Raw genomic sequence first — 23,792 nt, 5'->3', positions numbered from 1 at the left:
ATTTCTCTATTAGCACTGTCTACTATAAGCAGGAGCCTTGGTCAATGTCGTGTATAGGAAACAGTTGTAAGTGTTGGTATAATAAGGCCAGAAACAGATTTTAGGTTTTTCTCCACCGAGTTTTGATACAATAGAGGCATCATTGTCCGTAGTGTGCTTATTCTTCACACTTTTGTCTCCTTTAAGAAACAGGTCTTATGTCAATTCAAAAACTAGCAAAACCTTGTTGAGTAGGGATAGTAAGTGCGCATGATCAGGGATGCAACATATCAGGATTACAGTCTATCTTTCCACTTGCAGTGTCTGAAGTGGCTTGCAAATATAATAAAATTAACAATTCTCACCTACAGGTGCAAAAACCCCCCCAAATTATAAGCTCTAGATTAAAAGAGGCATTGACAGGAGAACAGTGAAATGGCCAGCTAGGACTGGGAAAATAACACAGATTTGACGCCTAAATCAGGCAAATGTTTCCTGTGAGGGTGTCCCATAAATGGGGTTCCATAGCAAAACCAGGCCCTTTATCCTTTAACGCTACTGTACAACCTATCTTCAGGGGCTTGGGGTGAGAGGCACTCAAAGCAGGCCCTCAAAAGATTACCTCCAGGGTCACACAGGCAAAAGCAGTCCTTCAACGGTCTTCTAAGGTAGCCTCATGTCTGATGCTTTGCAGTCTCTATCCTCTATCCAGACAAGGAAGAAGCATCATGAGAGTTCAAGGACACAGGCAAGGACACAGGCAAAAACACGAGGTGTGCAGAAGGCCAGTGAAGGATTTCAAATGCCAGAAAATGTTTGGAGGACTGTATTTGCGTCGCACCCCCTATACAACCGAGCCTGAGGTTCCCCACTCCTGCTTTACAGGAATCTAAGATGGATGCTACCAGAACAATTGATAACCATGTTCAGGCTAACATGCCTTTCCCAACAGTGTTCAGAGCTATTATTAAGAGCCAGTCTTCGTCTGTATGATGTCTACGGAAAACCAGGGCCGGATTTAGGTTTGATGAGGCCTTAAGCTACTGAAGGTAATGGGGCCCTTTCTATGTCCAGCTGTCCTTTGTCAACAACAATTTGTCGCTGTTTTTTGTGTTGAATATATGCTATATGGTAATTTATGGACCGAATAGGTATCCTTTTAATGAGGGTGAAAGAGGAGAGCACAAAATATGGCCTGAAGCTCAACATCAAAAAAAGAAAAAAAAAAAATAAGATCATGGCTACTAGTCCCATCACCTCCTAGCAAACAGAAGGGGAAGAAATGGAGGCAGTGAGAGATTTTACTTTCTTGGGCTCCATGATCACTGCAGATGGTGACAGCAGTCATGAAATTAAAAAATGCCTGCTTCTTGGGAGAAAAGCAATGACAAACCTAGACAGCATCTTAAAAAGCAGAGACATCACCTTGCCAACAAAGGTCCGTATAGTTAAAGCTATGGTTTTCCCAGTAGTCATGTATGGAAGTGAGAGCTGGACCATAAAGAAGGCTGATCGCCAAAGAATCGATGCTTTTGAATTATGGTGCTAGAGGAGCCTCTTGAGAGTCCCATGGACTGCAAGAAGATCAAACCTCTCCATTCTTAAGGAAATCAGCCCAGAGTGCTCACTGGAAGCACAGATTGTGAAGCTGAGGCTCCAATACTTTGGCCACTTCATGAGAAGCGAAGACTCCCTGGAAAATACCCTGATGTTGGGAAAGATGGAGGGCACAAGGAGAAGGGGACGACAGATGGCTGGACAGTGTTCTCGAAGCTACCAGCATGAGTTTGACCAAACTGCAGGAGGCAGTGGAAGACAGGAGTGCCTGGCGTGCTCTGGTCCATGGGTTCATGAAGAGTCGGACATGACTAAATGACTAAACAACAACAACAAGGTATCTAAAGCCATTTGCGCATAACAAAATATTTATTTTATCAAAGTGATTGTTGAACTGAAATACAATTAAGAAGAAGTATATTAATAGTGAAATACAGGTGGGGGCCATTACTTACATCATAGGAGCCTACACAACACAAAACACTGTTGCTGTATGTATGTTTTATTTTATTTGATTTTTTAATCTTTTATTTGGAAATGTACATCCAGGTGTTTTTTCCCTTTAAATTTTGTTGGGGCCCCCAAGAGGGTAGGGCCCTAAGCTATAGCTTGTTTAGCTTATACATAAATCTGGCACTGCAGAAAACACTGTACATATTTAGCAAATAGACCAGAAGAGTATCTCACCTGCTCATCACAGCCATGTTAAAGAATGTGAAACACACCTTATTGTCATCCATGACAGTGTTGAGTGACTCAATCCACATAGGATCAATGTCCCCATCCAGCACAATCCATTTGGGGCCATCATGCGTGATGCTAGACAGTTCTCTCATCATGGAAGAAAACAACCCTTCAAAACGATGAAAACAAAATTTAGTTTTTTAAACAACAACAACAAACTTGTAAGTGTTTGTATATGTTAACATGTGCAATTTTATTAAGAGTATCATGATTGGAAATACCATCTTTCCACTCCCTTGTTGAAGGGTGAAGAAAGCCAAAAAGTTCATCCGTTGTGACAGCTTTAGGGTTGATATCATTCCATGCTGGCCTCAGCTTCATATTTGAGTAAGTCCCGTGTAGTGTCTTTAATATCTAAAGTAAGATCATTTTATTACGCCAGTTTCACAATCAAGAGGTAGCATCAGTTAAAAGGCATCCTTCAGAATTATCTGCTGTTCCACATGCAACAGAGAAGTTAACCTGAATATATATCTAACAGGTTACTACAGTCAGTCATTACCCGCCCCGCCCCCCCCCCCGCTAGTTATATTTGTGCAATATATGTGTTTCACACATATAGTGTTGGTGCTGACCTTTAAAGCCCTAAACGGCCTCCGTCCAGTATATCTGAAGGAGCATCTCCTCCCCCATCGTTCTGCCCGGACACTGAGGTCCAGCACCGAGGGCCTTCTGGCGGTTCCCTCACTGCGAGAAGCCAAGTTACAGGGAACCAGGCAGAGGGCCTTCTCGGTGGTGGCACCCGCCCTGTGGAACTCCCTCCCATTAGATGTCAAAGCGATAAACAACTACCTGACATTCAGAAGACATCTGAAGGCAGCCCTGTTCAGGGAAGTTTTTAATATGTGACATTTTAGTGTATTTTTCATCTTTGTTGGAAGCCGCCCAGAGTGGCTGGGGAAACCCAGCCAGATGGGCGGGGTACAAATAATAAATTATTATTATTATTATTATTATTATTATTATTATTATTATTCACACTTTACACTTTAGGCCCACTTCCTTAAGTGTGCATGTCCTCAGGATATCTATCCATAGGTTTCCTTCCTTGTAGCACTAGTGATAGTTCTTCAGCTTTCCTCAACCCTGACATAGGACTTCAGGATATATACAGTGGTACCTCGGGTTAAGTACTTAATTCGTTCCGGAGGTCCGTACTTAACCTGAAACTGTTCTTAACCTGAAGCACCACTTTAGCTAATGGAGCCTCCTGCTGCTGCCGTGCCGCCGGAGCACAATTTCTGTTCTCATCCTGAAGCAAAGTTCTTAAACTGAAGCACTATTTCTGGGTTAGCGGAGTCTGTAACCTGAAGCATCTGTAACCCAAGGTACATCCAGGATATAAATATGTAACCGGATTTGGGGGGAACGAAAACTGATGAAGTTGACATGCCCCACCGACACCAGAATATCAATTTCACCGAGACTATTGAACACAGAAGTTTCATCAAGTGGCAAACATCTTGTAACCTGCATTACCAGTTCATGCTCTCTTTATTGCTATTTGTTTGTTGGAGGAATGGGTGTATTCTTCATTTTACCTGGCTTTTCCCTGTTCCAGCATTTCCAACCACAAAGACCGAATGCCTGACAGCCAGTAGTTCTTCTAACTGCATAACCTAAAAAGCCGTTCAAGAAAATTAGTGGTGGGGTGGGGTTTGGAATTGATATAATGGCGAACATATTTTACAGGCATAGCTATGTATTAAGAAAACTGTAAGAATGAAGGAGAAGAATCGGAGAACACTTTTCTTTTCCATTTCAATAAATATCGGTCCTATTTTATTCTCTCATTCCTTAAAAAATTGCCCCGCTTTTACACTATTCTGCCGCAGTTGTGGAACGTATTCACAAAGAGACAAGTCAGATTTTCACTGGGTGTGTTGGACATGCTCTGTGTGATTTTACTACTAAGGGCTGAAAGAATGGAGTCAATAGCAGCATCAACATTACATTGTCCAGAACTACATTGTCTCTGGTTTTAGATGAACAATGAACAATAGGACCATTCTAAGGTCCGTATAGTTAAACAAGGTCCGTATAGTTAAAGCTATGGTTTTCCCAGTAGTGATGTATGGAAGTGAGAGCTGGACCATAAAGAAGGCTGATCGCCGAAGAATTGATGCTTTTGAATTATGGTGCTGGAGGAGACTCTTGAGAGTCCCATGGACGGCAAGAAGATCAAACCTCTCCATTCTGAAGGAAATCAGCCCTGAGTGCTCACTGGAAGGACAGATTGTGAAGCTGAGGCTCCAGTACTTTGGCCACCTCATGAGAAGAGAAGACTCCCTGGAGAAGACCCTGATGTTGGGAAAGATGGAGGGCACAAGGAGAAGGGGGCGACAGAGGACGAGATGGTTGGATAGTGTTTTCGAGGTTACCAGCATGAGTCTGACCAAGCTGCGGGGGGCAGTGGAGGACAGGAGTGCCTGGAGTTCTCTGGTCCATGGGGTCACGAAGAGTCGGACACGACTAAACGACTAAACAACAACAACAACAACAACTTCTGCAGCAGGGAAGGCATATGGATTATGCTCTGCTGCGAAATACTACATTGAGATTAGACACAAGTGGTATAAGGGGTTATGTTGGGTGGTTAACCTATGACCTTCTACATCAGGGTTTCCCAAACCTGGGTCTCCAGCAGTTTTTGGACTACAGTTCCCATCATCCCTGACCACTGGTCCTGCTAGCTAGGGATGATGGGAGTTGTAGTCCGAAAACATCTGGAGAGCCACAGGTTCCCCACCAAGCCAGCCCAACTTTGATCTACAAGCCCAAACCATCTGACATATTAATTAAATTATTATTATAATTATTAATTAAATTTCTATACCACCAAAGATCACAGGGCGGTTCACAACATAAAAATTAAATGTGCAACATAGGTTTCACTATATTGTCTCAGCACATAAAGGTAAAGGTAAAGGGACCCCTGACCATTAGGTCCAGTCGTGACCGACTCTGGGGTTGCAGCGCTCATCTCGCTTTATTGGCCGAGGGAGCCGGCGTACAGCTTTCGAACTGCTAGGTGGGCAGGAGCTGGGACCGAGCAATGGGAGCTCACCCTGTCGCAGGGATTCAAACCACCGACCTTCTGATCAGCAAGTCCTAGGCTCAGTGGTTTAACCCACAACACCACCCACATATCTACTCAAAATATAAGTCCTACTGAGTTCTGTGGAGTAAATGGATACAGGGCTGCAGCCTCGCTGAGAGGTATTGAAGGTTGTTTGGTAGTTTGAGTTAACTTGCAGCGTAATAAATAAAAGATTGTTAGAAGGAAAGGAATGTCATTAATATCATAGAATCACAGAGTTGGAAGGGACCCTAAGGATCATCTAGTCTGACCCCCCTGCAATGCAGGAATATGCAGCTGTCCCTTATAGGGATCAAACCTGCAACCTTGGGGTGATCAGCACCATGCTCTAACCCACTGTTTCCCAACCTTTGGTCTCCAGCTGTTTTTGGACTACAACTCCCATCATCCCTAGCTAGCAAGACCAGTGGTCAGGGATGATGGGAATTGTAGTCCAAAAACAGCTGGAGACCAAAGGGTTGGGAAACACTGCTCTAACCAACTGTTATTTTTCATTCCCTATTACAGTAAAACAAAACTAAATTTAAACACAGCTCTTCAGAGGTCACTTGCTCTTGCTTCCCTCCCACCAAGCACCTGCAGAAGACACAAGGGACTAAAAGGGTAAACTCTGAAAATCTATTTTAGGGAGCTTGGGAGTCATAAAGGGTCGTGATTTATTGCTAATTTTGCTGCTACTGCATCTGGGCTGCAGATACTAATTGGTGGCGTCGTGCTTATGGAATGCCCTCTCCCCCCTAGGAGATTAATCTGGAGGTGGCATAGCTTTTAAATGCCAGACCACGATGCCTTCAATTTACCCAGATATTTTGTTTTATTTCAATTCAGTGTCCAGAACACTTTTATGTAGGCTGAGTTTGTTCTGATGTCTTAAATGAGCAACCCTAACCCTCTGATTTGTGCTGCTGGAGGGTGTTAGAATACAGAGGCAGGGCCCATCCACCAGCCATGGGGGTGAGGGAGAGGGCCTCTGCCACCATAGAGGTCCTCAGTGTGGCCATGGAAAGGACAATAATGCCACCAATTTGGGAAATGGGTCGGGGGGGGGGGAGGCTTAATGTGTTGCTGTTTAATTTTACTTATTTGCTTGTTTTTATCCTGTAATTAATTCTGTGCCCTGAGAGGCACGCGGGTGGCACTGTGGGTTAAACCACAGAGCCTAGGACTTGCCGATCAGAAGGTCAGCGGTTCAAATCCCTGCGACAGGGTGAGCTCTTGTTGCTCAGTCCCTGTTCCTGCCAACCTAGCAGTTCGAAAGCACGTCAAAGTGCAAGTAGATAAATAGGCGGGAAGGTAAACGGCGTTTCTGTGTGCTTCTCTGGTTCGCCAGATGTGGCTTAGTCATGCTGGCCACATGACCCGGAAGCTGTGTGCCGGCTTCCTCGGCCAGTAAAGCGAGATGAGCACCGCAACCCCAGAGTTGGTCACGGCTGGACCTAATGGTCAGGGGTCCCTTTACCTTTACCGCCCTGAGATCTTTTGAACAAACAAATAATAAAATAAAATTTATTTTAAACTGAAAAGCAGTTAAGAGTGCACACAGATATGTCATTAACCACACTGGCGTCTACCTTCCTCAGTAGCACACAGCACTATCCTAACTATGCCTACTCAAAACCGCATCCTACTGAATTCAATGGGGCATGCTCCCAGGTATGAGTGATGCGGATGGCGCTGTGGTCTAAACCACTGAACCTCTTGGACTTGCTGATTGGAAAATTGGTGGTTTGAATCTGTGCGACGGGGTGAGCTCCCATTGCTCTGTCCCAGCTCCTGCCAACCAAGCAGTTTGAAAGCATACCAGTGCAAGTAGATAAATAGGTTCCACTACAGTGGGAAGGTAAACGGCGTTGACATGTGCACTGGGACCCGTCATGGTGTCTCGTTGTGTCGGAAGCAATTTAGTCATGCTGGCCACATGACCTGGAAAGCTGTCTGTGGACAAATGCTGGCTCGGCCTGAAAATGCCCTCGGCCTGAAAAGCGAGATGAGCGCTGCAACCTCATAGTCGCCTTTGACTGGACTTAAGCATCCAGGGGTCCTTTACCTTTTTACTTTTTACTCCCAGGTAAGTGAGCTCCCATTGCTCGGTCCCTGCTCCTGCCCACCTAGCAGTTCAAAAGCACGCAGTGCAAGTAGATAAATATGTACCACTCTGGAGGGAAGGTAAACGATGTTTCTGTGCACTGCTCTGGCTTCACCAGAAGCGGCTTAGTCATGCTGGCCGCATGACCTGGAAAAACTGTCTGTGGAAGCGGACAAACGCCGGCTCCCCCGGCCTGTAAAGCAAGATGAGTGCTGCAACCCCAGAGTTGTTCGCGACTGGGCTTAACTGTCAGGGGTCCCTTTACCTTTAAGTGCAGTTAGGACTGCAGCCATATGTGGAAAGTTGTAACCACAGTTTATAATACTTATCGTGAACGATTATCTGATATAAGCAAAGAAAAGAAAGTGTGACCCCAAAGAAATCTCACGCTAGGCGTCTATCAATATTTCTAAGCTATTAAAAAGGACAAAGAGAACAACATTTGCTTTGCTTCAGTGAGGTTTAAGTAAAACAGGCTTCCTTAAAATCAAATTATAGCACGGTGATAAGGGGATGGAATAGGGCACTCACTCTGGTGACTCAAGTGTATCATTTGCTCAAAGGGCAGGTAATGATGAGAGCAGGAGTAATGAATGTGTACTTGTTCCTCCCTCCTCTGTAACCCCGGGAACCTGACCAGTTCTTCCTCACCTCCCAAGGGTAGAAAAGCCAGTCTCCTTAGTCATTCCATCTTGAACTTTACTTAGGACAAAAGCCGATTTAGAGCTAATGTTAACTTGTGTGTGTATTGATGATCGGGATTCATGTCTAGCAGAGGCTAAAGAGAGACTAAAATGTCTTTTGTTTTTTATTTTAAAAAACCCTTTAAGCAAAGTTTTAATAAAATCCAGGGCATCGAAAGCTGGACATGGGTGCTAAGATGGGCAGAGCATTACACACCGTGGGGTTATTAGTGTGGTTTAATTCCCACAAACTGGAATTATTTCCTGATATTGAAATGGAGACATTAAAAACATTGTGACCGCTTCTAACAAGGAAACAGGAAGCCCAATGCTTTCGCTTACTGCTGAACCTCGTAATAGTCGCAGCCAGATGTTGGAACCTACAGGCATCAAACAACAGTGATCATTATAGCATTCAATCACCCCATTTAGAATGTTCAACAAGCTAAGCAGAAAGCTATTATTTCCACCTTCAGGATAAAGTTTTCCTCGGGCTGCAAATGGAGTTCTGCAATGGACTGGCGCACCAGCTGTTCCAACTTCAGATCCCTTTTCCTTGGAACTTCCAGCAATGGAAACAAGTCGTTGATCAGGCCCAGGAATATAGGGGCATCATTAGTGACTACCTTCGGAAGATTAAAATCCCTGAGGGCTCTCATCAAAACCTTCAGAAAAACCAACATGACACTATAATTAAATGAAATAATAACAAACCATAATATAAGGCATAAAATTAACAAACATTATGAATTAATCATACTTAAACAATTACAACCCATATGGCTTGTTAAACTCAATCTGCTACCTGCGGTGACATAAGACTGGATCCTGTAAATTCAATACTACAACATTTCCCCCTCCCCACCATCAATCATGAAGCAATTATTTAGTGTTGTGATTGAGAAAATGGTGTGCTAAAGCTGGCATTCTTGTGACATGGGTTAGGTACATCGTGGGGATGTCTGCCAAATTCTCTGCCTTGTTTAATAACCACAACATTGCATTAATGTACAGAGGTATATTTCATCCATTTAGACACCAGTTAAGCAACAGCCCAAGCCACCCAAAAGCATAAGAAAAGGGTGCAAACATATTCTGTCCTACAGGAGCTTAGAGTCTACATTAGACAACATGGTAGACCAGGAGTTCTCAAAGTGTGGTTCATGAACCATCATTAGTTCATGAGCTTCACTCAGGTGGCCAATGGCAGAGAATGTTCCTTTCTCAGAGATATAAAGCTGCAACTCATAGCAAGTCAGGGAAGGTCTGAAGTGGGGAAAAGAGGATGGCAATGTATTTGAAAGGAGTGGGGATGGTAGAGGGATGGTAGGGCGTTCCACAGGGTGGGTGCCACTGGGCAAAATGTGGGGGGGGGGGGAAGACACCCCCCCATGAGATTATACTAAAATATGAGATTATATTAAATTTGATTAAAATGAATCAGTAACTGATGAAATCAACAGTTCTTTGAGAATCAATCTTTCCTATTCCATATCAAGTGAATCAAGATGAAAATAAGACAAAGGGTAACCTGGTCTTCAGGTTTGCTTTGGTCTTCTCGTTTCAGTGATCCAGCCACAACTAAAACGGACTTTATAGCTCTAAGACCCCAGTCATAATGATCCTATGGAAGAGAAACAAACCATCAGTAAATACCTCATTTTCCTGCAGTTTGCATAGCTTCTTTGACCTCATACACCAGACCTTTAAAGCATATGCAAAGCGCACACACACCCACAAAGAATCCTGGGATTTGATCAGTAAACTACGGTTCACCAGGGAACAATTTTTAAGATTCTAAGAGGGCATAAACAAGTCAATTAAGCACATTCTATTTAAGGGCACAGTCCACAGCGCTGTCTCCAATGGGTGTTTAAACACCCATCTTCTCTTCCCGGGGTACTCATTATAGTTCAGAGAGATGGGGTAGGGGTCTTTAAAGCAGAATTCTCAGCATCCTCACACAACTGAAATTATAAGACACAACTGTTAAAGTGAGATGAGATCAATGTAAGTTTGTAGCATACTGTAGGTAGGCCCAAGATGCTTCATTTGGGTAACATAATCAGTACCCGTCATCTATGAAACTATCTTTGAATGTTTCACAGCACAAGTCTACGCAGAAATAGCTCCCATTCCATTCAGTGGGATCTACTCCCAGGCAAGTGTATGCATGATAGCAGCCTTAGAATAAAGGCTTCCTCTTGCTCACTGATAACCCTTACTTCTACAGTTACCATAAACTTAGTTTACGGGAATATATATGTAGGCCAACCATTCTATAAATGCACTCTGATTTAATAGTTAGTATCACACAGACCTAGTCTTCATGCTTCCTAGCAGGGGTGCCAACTTGAATAAAATATTGGGTGGCCTAGGTAAGCCCCACCCCATATAACCAATCACATGATGTGATGCATGCATACTATTTGAATGGTAATGCCCATTAACTTGGGGGGCAGGCCCCTCAAATATTTTATGGGTGTGTGTGAAGACCCCTCAGCCCCTAGGAGTTGGCTCCAGTGCTTCCTAGAATGATCCAGTAAGAGACATAATTAGCCAATGAGCATCGTGTCCTATTGCTTAATTAAATAATGAAAGCAAAGTTCTCAGTACAACTATACTAAGGATTACGATGATCTTTTATGCATTGCCACATAATCATTTTAGAGTGCTAAGACAACTAATGCTTAAAAAAGCAAAACTGAAAACCCTGCCCGTTCCCCAGATGCTATTGTTAGCTTAACATTTCCACAGATTCACCATGGAGGCGTGTTGCACGAGCAAAGTGTAAACATACAAAAGAGGCATGATTAAGCATGTCTGATGCAGTTCTCAATGGTTAGTCAAAAATTAGACTACTCAACGTGTGTGGGCAGAAACTGTAATTTATAAATAATCACATTCTGATGTAGAATATATTTTTGGCATTGGACTACAATCCCCTGGTTTAAAAATACTTACAAACCCTTTTCTTCCATTGTCCTGATTTTCCCTCCTGAAATGTTGGAGATAATGTTTTCCCTGCCCCACTGATGCCCTGTTTCTGGAGCTGCCCATGGAGTCATGTTAAGTCTGAAGTGGGCCAGTGAAATCCTGCCAATCTTTCACAGAAATGAATTAATTTTTAGTTGCACTGAGAAGTGTGGAATGTGTAATTAATGGACTTAATTAAATTAGGAACCACCTAATGTATTTTAGGGACGCGGGTGGCGCTGTGGGTTAAACAACAGAGCCTAGGACTTGCTGATCAGAAGGTCGGATGCCCACGATGGGGTGAGCTCCTGTTGCTCAGTCCCTACTCCTGCCAACCTAGCAGTTCAAAAGCACATCAAAGTGCAAGCAGATAAATAGGTACCGCTCCGGCGGGAGGGAAACGGTGTTTCTGTGTGCTGCTCTGGTTCGCCAGAAGCGGCTTAGTCATGCTGGCCACATGACCCAGAAGCTGTCTGCAGACAAACGCTGGCTCCCTCAGCCTATAGAGTGAGATGAGAGCGCAACCCCAGAGTCGGTCACGACTGGACCTAATGGTCAGGGTTCCCTTTACCCTTTACCTTAATGTATTTTAAGAGCTGTTGTTTTTCTTAATTGATTTTAAAAGAATGATCCTTAAATGCACAGTCAAGGGTTGCTATTATGCTTTAATGTTTTATTGTGTAAGAAACCATGAGGTTCCCTTCAAGTGTGAAAAAGTGCAACACAAATGTAAAAATAAAGAAATAACTTGCTGTCCTTCGATTTTATTTTATTTTGGTGTGGCCCCCAGTTCCTGGGCAAAGCATATTCAAATTTTAGATAATGCTAAGCTGAATTACTTGAGACTGACTTTCACAAATGTGTGAGATTATTGGTCTGTCGTTTAATACATTGCCAATAGTAACTGTTAATAGTCTAAATTAATAAATGATATTCATTGCTTTTCCAGCTACCTAAAGAACTGTAGAATTAGCATTTCCCATTTCACAGTTCTGATTAAGACCCCTAGATCCTTTTTCAAATGGACTACTGGCAAGCCAGGTGTCCCCCATCTTAGATTTGCGCAGCTGGTTCTTCCTGCATAAGTGCAGAACCTTACATTTACTGAAATTAATTGTGTTAGTTTTGGCCTAGTTAAGGTTAAGGTCATCTTGAATCCCAGTTCTGTATTCTGTGGCAATTCCTACCCCTCCCAGTTTGGTGTCATCTGCAAAGTCATCCTGTTTGTACATAGACATCAATCTTTGCTGTGGAATATCTGCTCCAGAGGTTTGGGTGGAAAACCAGAACAAATGTTGGTGGGCCTGAAAGGAGCAGCTGAAGTTCCATTTCACCAGTGGAAGTCCTTGTTGAAGCTATGTAACTTTCTTGGATGTAAGCCTTTGTCTACCATGTATTTTTAGTATAATTTGAGGGTTGTATTCAACTGACTTTTACTCAGAGTGGACCCATTGAAATTAATAAACCTAAATTGTTGCTGTTGTTGTTTAGTCGTGTCCAACTCTTCGTGACCCCATGGACCAGAGCACACCAGGCACTCCTGTCTTCCACTGCCTCCCGCAGTTTGGTCAAACTCATGTTAGTAGCTTCGAGAACACTGTCCAACCATCTTGTCCATCTCGTCCTAAATTAGCTATGGCCATTAATTTCATGTGTCTACTCTGAGTAAAATTTAGCTGAATACAACCCTAACGTATTACTTTTTAAGACATTGTTGTTTTGAATTGTGTTGTAGTTTAATGGTTTAGATAGATCTAAATGGTTTAAATAAATACATAAGATATTTATTTTATATATAAAGGTATTCAGTTACTAGCAAATTCAGACTGAACTTCAGCTACCTGTTTGGAAAGAAGTTCATGGCAAAGTTTGTAGAGGCAAATGAACTTTCTAGAAAGCAATCGGGCATCCACAAATCCTTCTGCCACCAGCATTATTTCACAAATAAGTTCGAAGTCTGGAATCACCATTGCACAGGGTCTGTCAAATTAATATAATGCATTAAACTGTGAAAATTCACAGCACAGCTCACAAATTACTGCACAATCCAAACCTCAGATCTTCCAGGATGGGATCCAGTGGGGGAATCCATCCTTTTGCTTCTCTACCTCAGCCAGCCTCCTGCTGACACAAACCTTTCCCTTGCATCTACTGAACATGCATTTTTATATGGATTTTTAAAATAAAAGTTTATGGATTAAAATGGAAATAAAATTGAATGGATCTGCTTCTTTGGCAATCACTCGTAACCAAGTAAGATTGTTTCCCATGAACACAGTCCTAACAGTGAGCCCATAAGTGACTGTGGAGGCCAATTCTGGAAGTTGATCACGGTGAGGGTTTGCCAAACATGCCTTCCTCTTTGCATATAGAAGAACACATGTAAAAAATGGACCAGAAACAGACTGATTCACCCATTTGTAATTCATTTAAAAACAAATTTTAAACATCAGGAATAAAAGATGTAAAATAAATAAGTTGGATTCAGCATTCCTTTTCTGCACAAAGCAAGTAACCTGTGCTGATAGAAAGGGCTTTGTCATGACCTCATAGTCTAGCCCCGACCAGAACAGCCAGTCAGAGGCCATAGAGTCACCAGCTGAGGATCCAGACCGGGGTCATGACCCTGATCCTGGTGGCCAGGAGCCACTAAACCAGAAGCTGGTTTGTCCACTGGACCAGATTCCAAAACATCAGAGCCTAGATTGTCTAAAGAGGTTGTGGAATGTCTTGTCCAAGAACAGACCTTATTGCACTATAGTTATGCAAGCGCATTAGCAGCCAACTTTGTTCTGAGGGGTTTGTTTTTTGTACCCAACACAATGCATATTCCTAGATCATTATATACTTACCGGAAAAGAGCTTTAAGGTTTTCTGGAAGTTCTGTTCTTCCTGCATAACCTGGATTAAGAGTTATGAAGATCCCCACGGTTGCTTTCAATTCAATATTCTCACCTAAAAAATTGAATCTGCGGAAGTGTGTGAGTGACACTGTTACAAGCCTCATACGCTAATAATGGGTGGAAAATAAATAATTAAATATTGGGAGTGGGGAAAGGGGGAGTCTTATTCTCAGCCTACCTTTTCTTCTTGTGACGGATGGCATCCTGAATAGTTTTAACCTGAACAGCAACGACAGACAGCACCTCCACAGAAATGCGGTTGAACTCATCAAAACACCCCCACACGCCAGTTTGGCACAAACCTTTGTAGATATTTCCAATTGACTAATAATGAAGAGATGGCAGACAGGAGGGAAAAATTAAAAATAAAAATCAGTGGCTGAAAGCTAAGCCAAAATTACTGAAGAGAGTTTAAAAACAGCTGCCTTTGTTCATTATTTTAAAAATCTTTCGTGAAGGGCAAGCTATAAATGCCACAAATAAATAAACAAAAGGCTAAAGGCGAGGCTCGTTCTTTCACTGGAGATCCCAAGGCAGCATTTTACATTTTCCTAAGGATGTAGCCTTGTAAAAGAATGATATAAAAGAAACACCATCACTTGATATACATAATCTAATCAACAATGCTGCCTAAAAATAAATAAATTAAAAATTAGCCATCTCTCTTCGCCTTCTTTCCTTTCTGTAATGAAAATGCCCAGATGCAGGAACTGTGTGTTGCGTATAGCTCCTCACCACATAACTACAGTCACACTAGCTTTGAATTAATGAATTTGGTAAAGCCACTTCCGAGCTGGAGAGGAGGTGGGGTTGCAGGCCCACCCCCTCCCACACACATGGGGGCTGGTTTTAGAACGAGGGAATCCCCGGGTGCAGTGGCGTAGCGTGGGTTGTCAGCACCCGGGGCAAGGCAAGTAATTTGCGCCCCCTAACCCGTGGATTTGCGCCCCCTAACCCCAGATGTTGCGCCCGGTGCGGCCGACCCCCCCTGCACCCCCCACACTACGCCACTGCCCGGGTGTGTCTGTGACCCGGCCCGCCAATCGGCGGGCTGGGGAGGCATGGCCAGCCCATTTAAGGCCGGCGCGCCCGGGGACCGCCCTCTTTGCCCCGTTCCAGCTGCCCGGTTTTCCCATCCCACCCACCCTCTAGATTTAGCTAGCTTTGACCTTGCTATGGACTCCGGTTGGTCGCCGAAAGGGGCCTGGTAGGAAGTTTTCCACTTGGCGCACTTCCAGCCATTTGGTTTTTTCGCCTACCTCGTAGCAAACGTCACAACTTCCTCGGTATTAGAGGTTAGGCATTGGCAGGGGTAATTGTTATGCAAATGAAGGGGGAAGGAAGCGCCATCACCTTCCCCCAATGAAAAGGGTAGTCCAGTAGAGCAGTGTTCCCCAACCTTGGGCCTCCAGCTGTTTTTGGACTACAATTCCCATCATCCTTGATCACTGGTCTTGCTAGCGAGGGATGATGGGAGTTGTAGTCCAAAAACAGCTGGAGGCCCAAGGTTGGGGAACACTGCGGTAGAGGACTCCGGGGGGCGTTGCCCTGTCCAAAATCTAGGGAGGTGAGGGCCTCCGGCATGCCCCCGAGTGGTGACACCCATGGCATCCTAGTTGGTGTACTTCAACAGGACTCCCACGGCTGGTGGATAACCCTTCCCGGTCCCCATGCCGGGTAGTCGATAGGAGCCAATGCCTAAGGCCAATACCTTCCAATTCCTGTAATCAATAAAGTTGTGGCCTTTTACGCCCAATAACCTTAAATAATGTGTCCAGTGTCTTCATTTCACATGGGGGAGGGGACTTGCCACACAAAGAAAAACAATACAGATGGATAGGTCCCATTCCACATTCTCCCTGCACCCAAAAGTTTTTAACTATAAGATGCCCTGGAACTTTGTGCTGAGGTGTGCCTTATAAACAAATGGGTGTTTCTGGATTCTGTTGGAAGCAGCTTTCATGCCACTGCCAGTAACATGAAACATGAGCTCACCAGCAGATGAATTCTGAATTAAGGAATTTGGAAAAGAAAAAGACAGGGCTACATCTAATAACATACTTTCCTTTCATAACAAATGTTCCTGGCCTAATTCAGTGTTGTATCATATGATTATATATATATATATATATATATATATATATATATATGCAAGTCCACTTGAGCCACTGATCTGCACGGCCAGCTTTTCTAATACAGTGGTACACTGATTTTAGAACAGCTTAGTTTATGAACAACTTGGAAATAGATTGCTTCAAACAGGGAAGGACGTATTCTGGTTTGTGAACTTTGCCTTGGAAGCTGTTCGATGTGTTCCATTTGTAAATTGAGCCCCCTGCTGCTAATCAGAGGCTTCCTGTGGAGTCTGTCAGCTGTTGAGTCCCAAGCAACCACACAACACAGAGTTATTGTTTTTGCCATTTTTTGTGTTTTTGTTTGTGTGGCCTTTTCGGTTTTTTTGACTGTGACTTGTTCTTCGTTTTATGCGACTGACTTGTGACTGTGGCTTGTGACCTTGTTTTTGTGACTTGTTTTTGTGACTGTGTGGAACCCACTTCAGCTACTGATTGATCAATCGATCGATCGATCAATCAATCAATCAATCAATTGTGTGACTGCAGAAATGGATAAAAGCCCCTCATCCAAACAATGACTATTGTCAATGCACGCAAGATTTTTTTTTTTTTTTAATTTTTATCATCTACAATACTGTCTTATTTTATAGTACAGTACTTTGCTTATTGCTTTCATTTTATGGATCAATGGTCTCTTTAGATAGTAAAATTCATGTTAAATTGCTGTTTTAGGGGTTGTTTTTAAAAGTCTGGAACAGATTTATCCATTTTGGATTACTTTCTATGGGAAAGCGTGCCTTGGTTTTGGAACGCTTTGGTTTTAGAACGGACTTCCGGAACGGATTAAGTTTGGGAACCAAGATACCACTGTATGTTCTCTTCACTGAATAAACGCCACACCCAAGCCTATACAAATGTGCTGTGCAGTGAAGGGAGCTAGCCACTGAGGGAGAGGGCACAGGCACTTAACTGAAGAAAGGCACAACACAGAGCAGGATACTCTCTAGTGTGAAAGCCTGCACAGGTGCTTTGTTCTTTAATGTCTGTGCAAGTCCAAGATGAGCTGGAATGAACTTTAATGGAAGACTTGTCTTCTTCACACTAACAGTGAGCTTACTTTGGGTGAGGCCTCTAGCTAGTGCAGATTCCAACGTGTTGGTTCAGATCCAGATGTAGGCATCTGTGAATGGAAGGGCTAATTCTACCTACAGAAGGCTTTTGATCAAGTGGAAGGATACAAGCTTTGTCGGACTGGTCATGTTGTGTGGATGCCTGATTTTCATCTTCCAAAGCAACTACTCTATTCCAAACTTAAAAATGGAAAGTGTGATGCTGGTGGTCAACAAAAGAGGTTTAAAGAGGTTTACATTTAAAAAATGTAGTATAAACACCAACAATTGGGAAACACTTGCCTGCGAGTACACCAATTGGAGAACAGCCTTTACCAAAAGTGTCATGGACTTTGAAGACACTCAAACTCAGGAAGCAAGGGAGAAACGTGCTAAGAGGAAGGCACGCTTGGCAAATCCACATCATGATCAACTCCCACCTGGAAACCTATGTCCCCACTGTGGAAGGATGTGTGGATCCAGAATTGGCCTCCACAGTCACTTACGAACTCACTGTTAAAACTGTGTTTATGGAAGACAATCTTACTCGGCTACGAGTGATCGCCAAAGAAGAAGACAAGCTTGCAAAAGGGAAGGAGGGAGGAAGTGATTTCCATCACCAGCCACGCACTAACCCGGCAGCCCTCCACTGCTTCCAGGTGTCTCCCTTAAACCACCACAGCAGATTTTCAGATGCTGAAGGGTGATGGAGCAATATGATGAAATTGCTTCTCCCTGCCCCTGGCCCCTTCTGCTTTCTTAAGGTTTTCTGACCAGAACTCTGCTCAATGGAGGTCACCATTGGTGGTGGATTCACAAAACTACTCCAAAAGTTTCCCAGCCCTGTTTTCAATAAGGGCTGGACTCCAAAGATGACAATTTTCAGTAACATCTATTAGGCTCTTGGTTATCTGTAGGCTGATCTACAGGCCAGAAAATCTCTCCAAGCACAGGTACCGCTGCCCATCTCAGATTCTCAAGGCTCATGGAAGGAAAATGATTTCCCTCAATTCTCCAGTGCTATTTACTACTCTATTAACAAAGGTAGATGCAAATGTTTTCATGCTTTGTAAATTTTTGGAATTAATTAACAGAATTCAATTAACAAGGCCAGGGGTCTACCTATTTAATTTTCATACTCATATGATCTCTATTATCATCACATTCAAATCACTTTAATGTATGTATCTGCACATCAGTCCTATGTGCTGGGTTGCTTCACTGAGTTATTTCGCACATGTATGATGCTGCACCAATTTAAATTTTTTTTAAGCACTATTTCAATGAATGCTACTTGAGCTATCAGAATACTTATAACACCATTACTCCACAAATTTGAATATGGTTCATAATATTATTCTGGTTAATATTATTCCAGCAAAAGTTATTATGGCATCATTTCACACAGGTATAGCAGAGAGCATGTTTCATTTATTAGAAGGGTGCACTAGCAGTTAAAATCCGTACCTCACAAATGTTGTAATATTAGAATAGCGTGTATTTTATTATTAATGCCTCGTTCTGGGATGGCAGGCTACTGGGCAGACCCCCAGTCTATGGCAGCCACACATGCACACCTTAAAAAAACCACTGGAACATAAACCCCTGGCTGAACTTCTTGCATGTCCTATGTGCAGTGCTGCCCTTTGGAACACAAGATAGGACAGCACACATGTGCAGTTGAAGCTTATCTTCTGATGTAGTTAACCTCACTAAAAAAACAAACAAACTGCAAGAATTAGCCAGTTATCTGAAATGTCACCTGTGTTAACTATACATGTGACAGTCCCTTCCATGCCTGCAAGCAAATTGTATTGACAAGAGGTGCTCATCCATCATATCACTATGTAAACGGGTGACCATTTGATCTGAGTGTCTTTTTAATCCTTAATTAGAGGTGTTCATAGCAGTAGCCCTTGACTTGAAGAATTCATAGTTAAATTTTTGCTTTTTCTTCTTTTTAGCACTCTCTGGGTTGCGTCCAATGATAGTCCAACTCAAAGTAGACCAATTGAAATTTCAGTGGTACCTCGAGTTACAAATGCCTCAGGTTACAAACGCTTCAGGTTACAAACTCCACTAACCTGGAAGAGTTACCTCGAGTTGAGAACTTTGCCCCAGGATGAGAACAGAAATCATGTGCTGGCAGCGCAGCAGCAGCAAGAGGCTTCATTAGCAAAAGCATGCCTCTAGTTAAGAACGGACCTCCAGAATGAATTAAGTTCGTAACTAGAGGTACCACTGTAAAACACACAACTAACTTAGGTTAGTTAATTTCAATGAGTCTACTCTAACTAGAACTAGCATTAGATACAACTCATTGAAACCTTCCCTCACACACAAAATAAATGCATTAATAAATATTAACACTATTTATTTACACATGTCATATTTCATCATTCCAAAACTATTTACAGATGCTAGTCATCATCCAGTTTGTTAATCTACTCTTGACAAGAACAATTTTTTAGGCAGCAAATGTTTTAAACATAAACCAGTACCTTATAATCCATTTGTTCAGAGCAGTTGAAAACATAGACCATCATTCCAAGAGAACGGCCTAAGTCCTTGGTGGTTTCTGTTTTTCCTGTTCCTGCAGGGCCTGACAGTGCACCACTCATGTTCAAGTGAAGAGACTGTGTCAGTGTAATATAGCATCTGTAGAAACGGAAGCATAAGTTGCATTCTGACGTGGGGTTTCTTGCATTTGTTTTACTGGCTATAAAGCTAGCACTTCTAACCTGATTTTTAATGTTCCTTTTTATAGTAGTAGTAGTAGTAGTAGTAATTTATTATTTGCACCCCGCCCATCTGGCTGAGTTTCCCCAGCCACTCTGGGCAGCTTCCAACAAAGATTAAAAATACATTAAAGTGTCACACATTAAAAACTTCCCTGAACAGGGCTGCCTTCAGATGTCTTTTAAATGTTAGGTAGTTGTTTATTTCCTTGACATCTGATGGGAGGGCGTTCCACAGGGCAGGCGCCACAACTGAGAAGGCCCTCTGCCTGGTTCCCTGTAACTTCGCTTCTCTCAGTGAGGGAACCGCCAGAAGGCCCTCGGTGCTGGACCTCAGAGACTGGGCAGAACGATGGGGGTGCAGACACTCCTTCAGGTATACTGCACTGCTGTGGGCTTTTTAATGAATATATAGTGCCAGGTCACAATACATTTTAAATAGCAGGAAAGAACTATATGCTGGTATACTGCCACCAATTTCTTCAATGCAAAACTCCCAGGTTTCACTGAGTTGGGGAAATTGCAAACAAAGTTTCTCCCCCCCCCCCCACTGGAAACAATTAACATGGAAAGGAGGACTAATCTCTTTCTAGATTCCAATAGGTTTCTAGAAGTGGTTTTTATGCTGTTTGAAAGATCACATAAAATGCAATGAACAACTAAGCGAATGTCGTGGAGATCAAATAAAGTGCCGTCTGAGCCCAGTCATATTTCTGTACATCAGAAAAGGCTGCAGAAGAAGCAAATTAAAATCTAGCCAACAATGCAGATGAGCAGGAATAAAGAGTTTTTGAATATTATTAGGCCGTAGTAAAGTAACTACCATATTGTATCATTCTTGCCAATCCTGGCTGCAGGGAGCTCTCCAGGGTTCTGTTCAGTCATGACTCACCTTGGATTGGACTGGACTTCTGAACTGACATTACTCTTCAAAACCTAACAGTTTAGCTCAACCTATGAGGATCCTGAGGACCTTATTACCACCACCCCTCCAGAAAGCCAATGCAAGGGAAGGCAGGAGTCTACTAGACTCCACATGTTTAGCATATTAAACTTCTCTGTTCCTCTTTCTCTACAACTTGCAGTGCTTAGCATGTAGTGTAAGGCACTTGGTAAACATGGAATAAATGAAGTCTGTGAATTCATTTGTACAATCAGCACTTATTGGCATGTTATGCAAATTATGAAATCCAGTAGCCTATTTAGTCACGTCTTGAGAAACTGAGGCTCTTCCAACCCACTCTCATTAGCATCCGCTAGCCTAGATCCCAGTACAGTGGTACCTCGGTTTAAGAACTTAATCCATTCTGGAAGTCCGTTCTTAAACCGAAACTGTTCTTAAACCGAGGCACGCTTTCCCTAATGAGGCCTCCCGCCACCAGTGCTCTTCAACCATTCGGCTTCTGTTCTTAGACCGATGTAAAGTTCACAAACCAGGACACTACTTCCAGTTTTGCGGAGTTCATAAACCAAATAGTTTGTAAACAGGGCTATTCTTAAACTGAGGTACCACTGTATTATCTCCCCACATTACCCTATCCCAACTTTCACCTGATCCTCCTCACAAGCTTAGAGTTGTGTTATATCTAAGGTCCTTGTTGGTAAGGTCTCAGGTGGAAAAGAATCACAATACTGGGTATTTTAAATTGACATCTTCATAGTTATTGTGGACAGTAATATAAGAGTGCATTCCAATCAGAGGTAACACCAAGAAGCAAATGGAGAGGTCACTGTGTAGCAGCGGCTGCAAATGATAAAAGCCCAGATCCAGAAGCAACAGTAGCACCTTGAAAGGATGGGACAATCAAATAGAAGACTGTTTTATCGATAGCAAATTACTATATGTGCACCTCCCAATTTATTATTACTATTCCTTGTTTTACTAATATTCACTGTGCTTCTAGATGGAGGGATTTTTTAGTGTCAGATAAGCCAACTCAGAGTGCCTCACGCACACATAATCCAAAAGGTGATTGTGGTGAACTCCATGTTTATCATAGCTAGTCCAAACAGCTCGCCAGCAGCCCAAAAGGAGCAACATATTGCTAGGGTTTTCTATGGAACTCAGTTCCACCAGACAGAATTGATCACCAAAGGGACTTCTATTAATGGTGTAGAAACTCAAACAAGGTATAAAGCAATAGAACAATTTTATTATATTTTCCCCCAAGGTGATTTGTGTACAGTGGTACCTCGGGTTACGTACGCTTAAGGTTACGTACGCTTCGGGTTACAGACTCCGCTAACCCAGAAATAGTACCTCGGGTTAAGAACTTTGCTTCAGGATGAGAACAGAAATCGTGCAGCAGCAGCAGGAGGCCCCATTAGCTAAAGTGGTACCTCAGGTTAAGAACAGTTTCAGGTTAAGAATGGACCTCCGGAACAAATTAAGTACTTAACCCGAGGTACCACTGTATTTATTTATTAAAAAAGAGATTTGCATACTGCCATGTGATTAAAAAAAAACCCAAAGCGGTTTACAGCAATAAAAACATAAAACCATAAATAAAAACGATAGCATAAACGATAAAAGCAGACATCAATTAACAACTGTAGAAGGGTATATTCTTAATTGCCTGCAAAGACTTACTGGAATAAAAAAGTTTTAAAACTGGCACAGAAATCATCTGTTGACTCACTAATACACAAGAACAGCAAAACTAACCATACCAAAAATAAGTTTATCTGTGCAGATTTCCATGTTGATTAGTGCTAGCCTCAACCTCTAGTTGGAATCCAGCAGGATAAGCATGGGTGGAAGGGCACAAAACAACATCATCTGTAGAAAACAAAAACTACACTTGGTTTACAACATTTTTTCCTCAAACTCTTCCTCTGTATGAGGAAGCTATTGGCCTAAGCAAGTCCCAGTAGCATTAATTCTACTCACTGTGCTGTACTACACTGCTAGACATTTGCCAATAAGTTTGACAAGCTTTCCCCCCCTAACGTTTCCTCCTTGATTCCTCTTTTCAAACTAAAAGTGTCGTGTATGAACTTTTGGTGACATTTACTCTTCCCAAGGCCCCGTCTTGGCCTTTCCCCTTCCACCATTTATTCAGCCTCGGTTGAGACAGCTTTCTAGGATTCCTGCCACTGACATTGTTCGCTAGCTTGAAGAAATATCTTCTCCTATTTACCGCCCTGTGGTCTTTCATCTCTCATTCTAGAAGGCCCCACCAGGTCCTCCAGCTTTCTCTGAATCCTCTTCTTCCTCATTAGTCTTCTTCTCCGCCCTTGATCTTCATCTCCTTCACCTTTGTGATTGTCTTTTGTGTGCTCTCTGATATCTTTGACTTCCATAAAACCTTTCCCCATAGCGCTACCATAACTTTTGCTTTTTTCTGTGACCATCTCCACATGATCCTCTAACCCTACAGTACTTCTTATTATTACTGTATACCTGTTCCCCTTGTACTTTGCAAGTAGGTCTGCCTCCATTGGCTTCTGAAGGAGTGGGCTATTTCCTTTGTCCTTTCCTGATCACAATGCTCTACTTTTTTTCCTTAAACTCCACAAGGTGCCCTCCTTTGTTTGTTCTTGCATGCCCTCCTCCAGCACATTGATCCTATGCCTTTACTAAGATCTAATTGATCATGTCACTCTCTGCCCATCTGGTGAAATCTAAGTGGCCAGCCTTTCCTATCTTTTTTTTAACCAGCTGTTTCTGTCATGTACAAGAATGTTATTGTTCTTTTCAAAACTTTTAAAGTTTCACACACATGCACACACAAACGGGGAAGGATAGGTGAGTGATTCAGTTATAGCTAGGTGGATAACTTCATTGTTTAAAACCCACACACCCTGATACCTTTCTCTTAGAGGCCATAGGAAATGCCTTA

At 42.7% G+C, this 23,792-nt stretch overlaps 1 protein-coding gene across 1 annotated transcript in view; it reads right to left on the bottom strand.

Annotated features, from left to right (window-relative positions):
* Positions 1 to 23,792, bottom strand: part of LOC307220097 (dynein axonemal heavy chain 11-like) — a gene marked incomplete at its 5' end in the record, with an annotated part of 229,278 nt that overhangs the window by 153,606 nt on the left and 51,880 nt on the right. Inside the window, 9 exons of the mRNA XM_079983734.1 lie at positions 2,262 to 2,389; positions 2,502 to 2,634; positions 3,822 to 3,899; positions 8,620 to 8,814; positions 9,681 to 9,773; positions 12,967 to 13,105; positions 13,978 to 14,094; positions 14,207 to 14,352; positions 19,714 to 19,870. Coding sequence (XP_079839860.1) covers positions 2,262 to 2,389; positions 2,502 to 2,634; positions 3,822 to 3,899; positions 8,620 to 8,814; positions 9,681 to 9,773; positions 12,967 to 13,105; positions 13,978 to 14,094; positions 14,207 to 14,352; positions 19,714 to 19,870 — 1,186 coding nt within the window. The remainder of the gene's footprint in view (positions 1 to 2,261; positions 2,390 to 2,501; positions 2,635 to 3,821; positions 3,900 to 8,619; positions 8,815 to 9,680; positions 9,774 to 12,966; positions 13,106 to 13,977; positions 14,095 to 14,206; positions 14,353 to 19,713; positions 19,871 to 23,792) is intronic.

Source organism: Podarcis cretensis (genome assembly GCF_951804945.1).
Source record: "Podarcis cretensis genome assembly, chromosome: 1".
Classification (NCBI taxonomy): domain Eukaryota; kingdom Metazoa; phylum Chordata; class Lepidosauria; order Squamata; family Lacertidae; genus Podarcis; species Podarcis cretensis.
The sequence above is the reverse complement of the archived record's forward strand: the minus strand, read 5'-3'. Positions and strand labels throughout refer to the sequence as shown.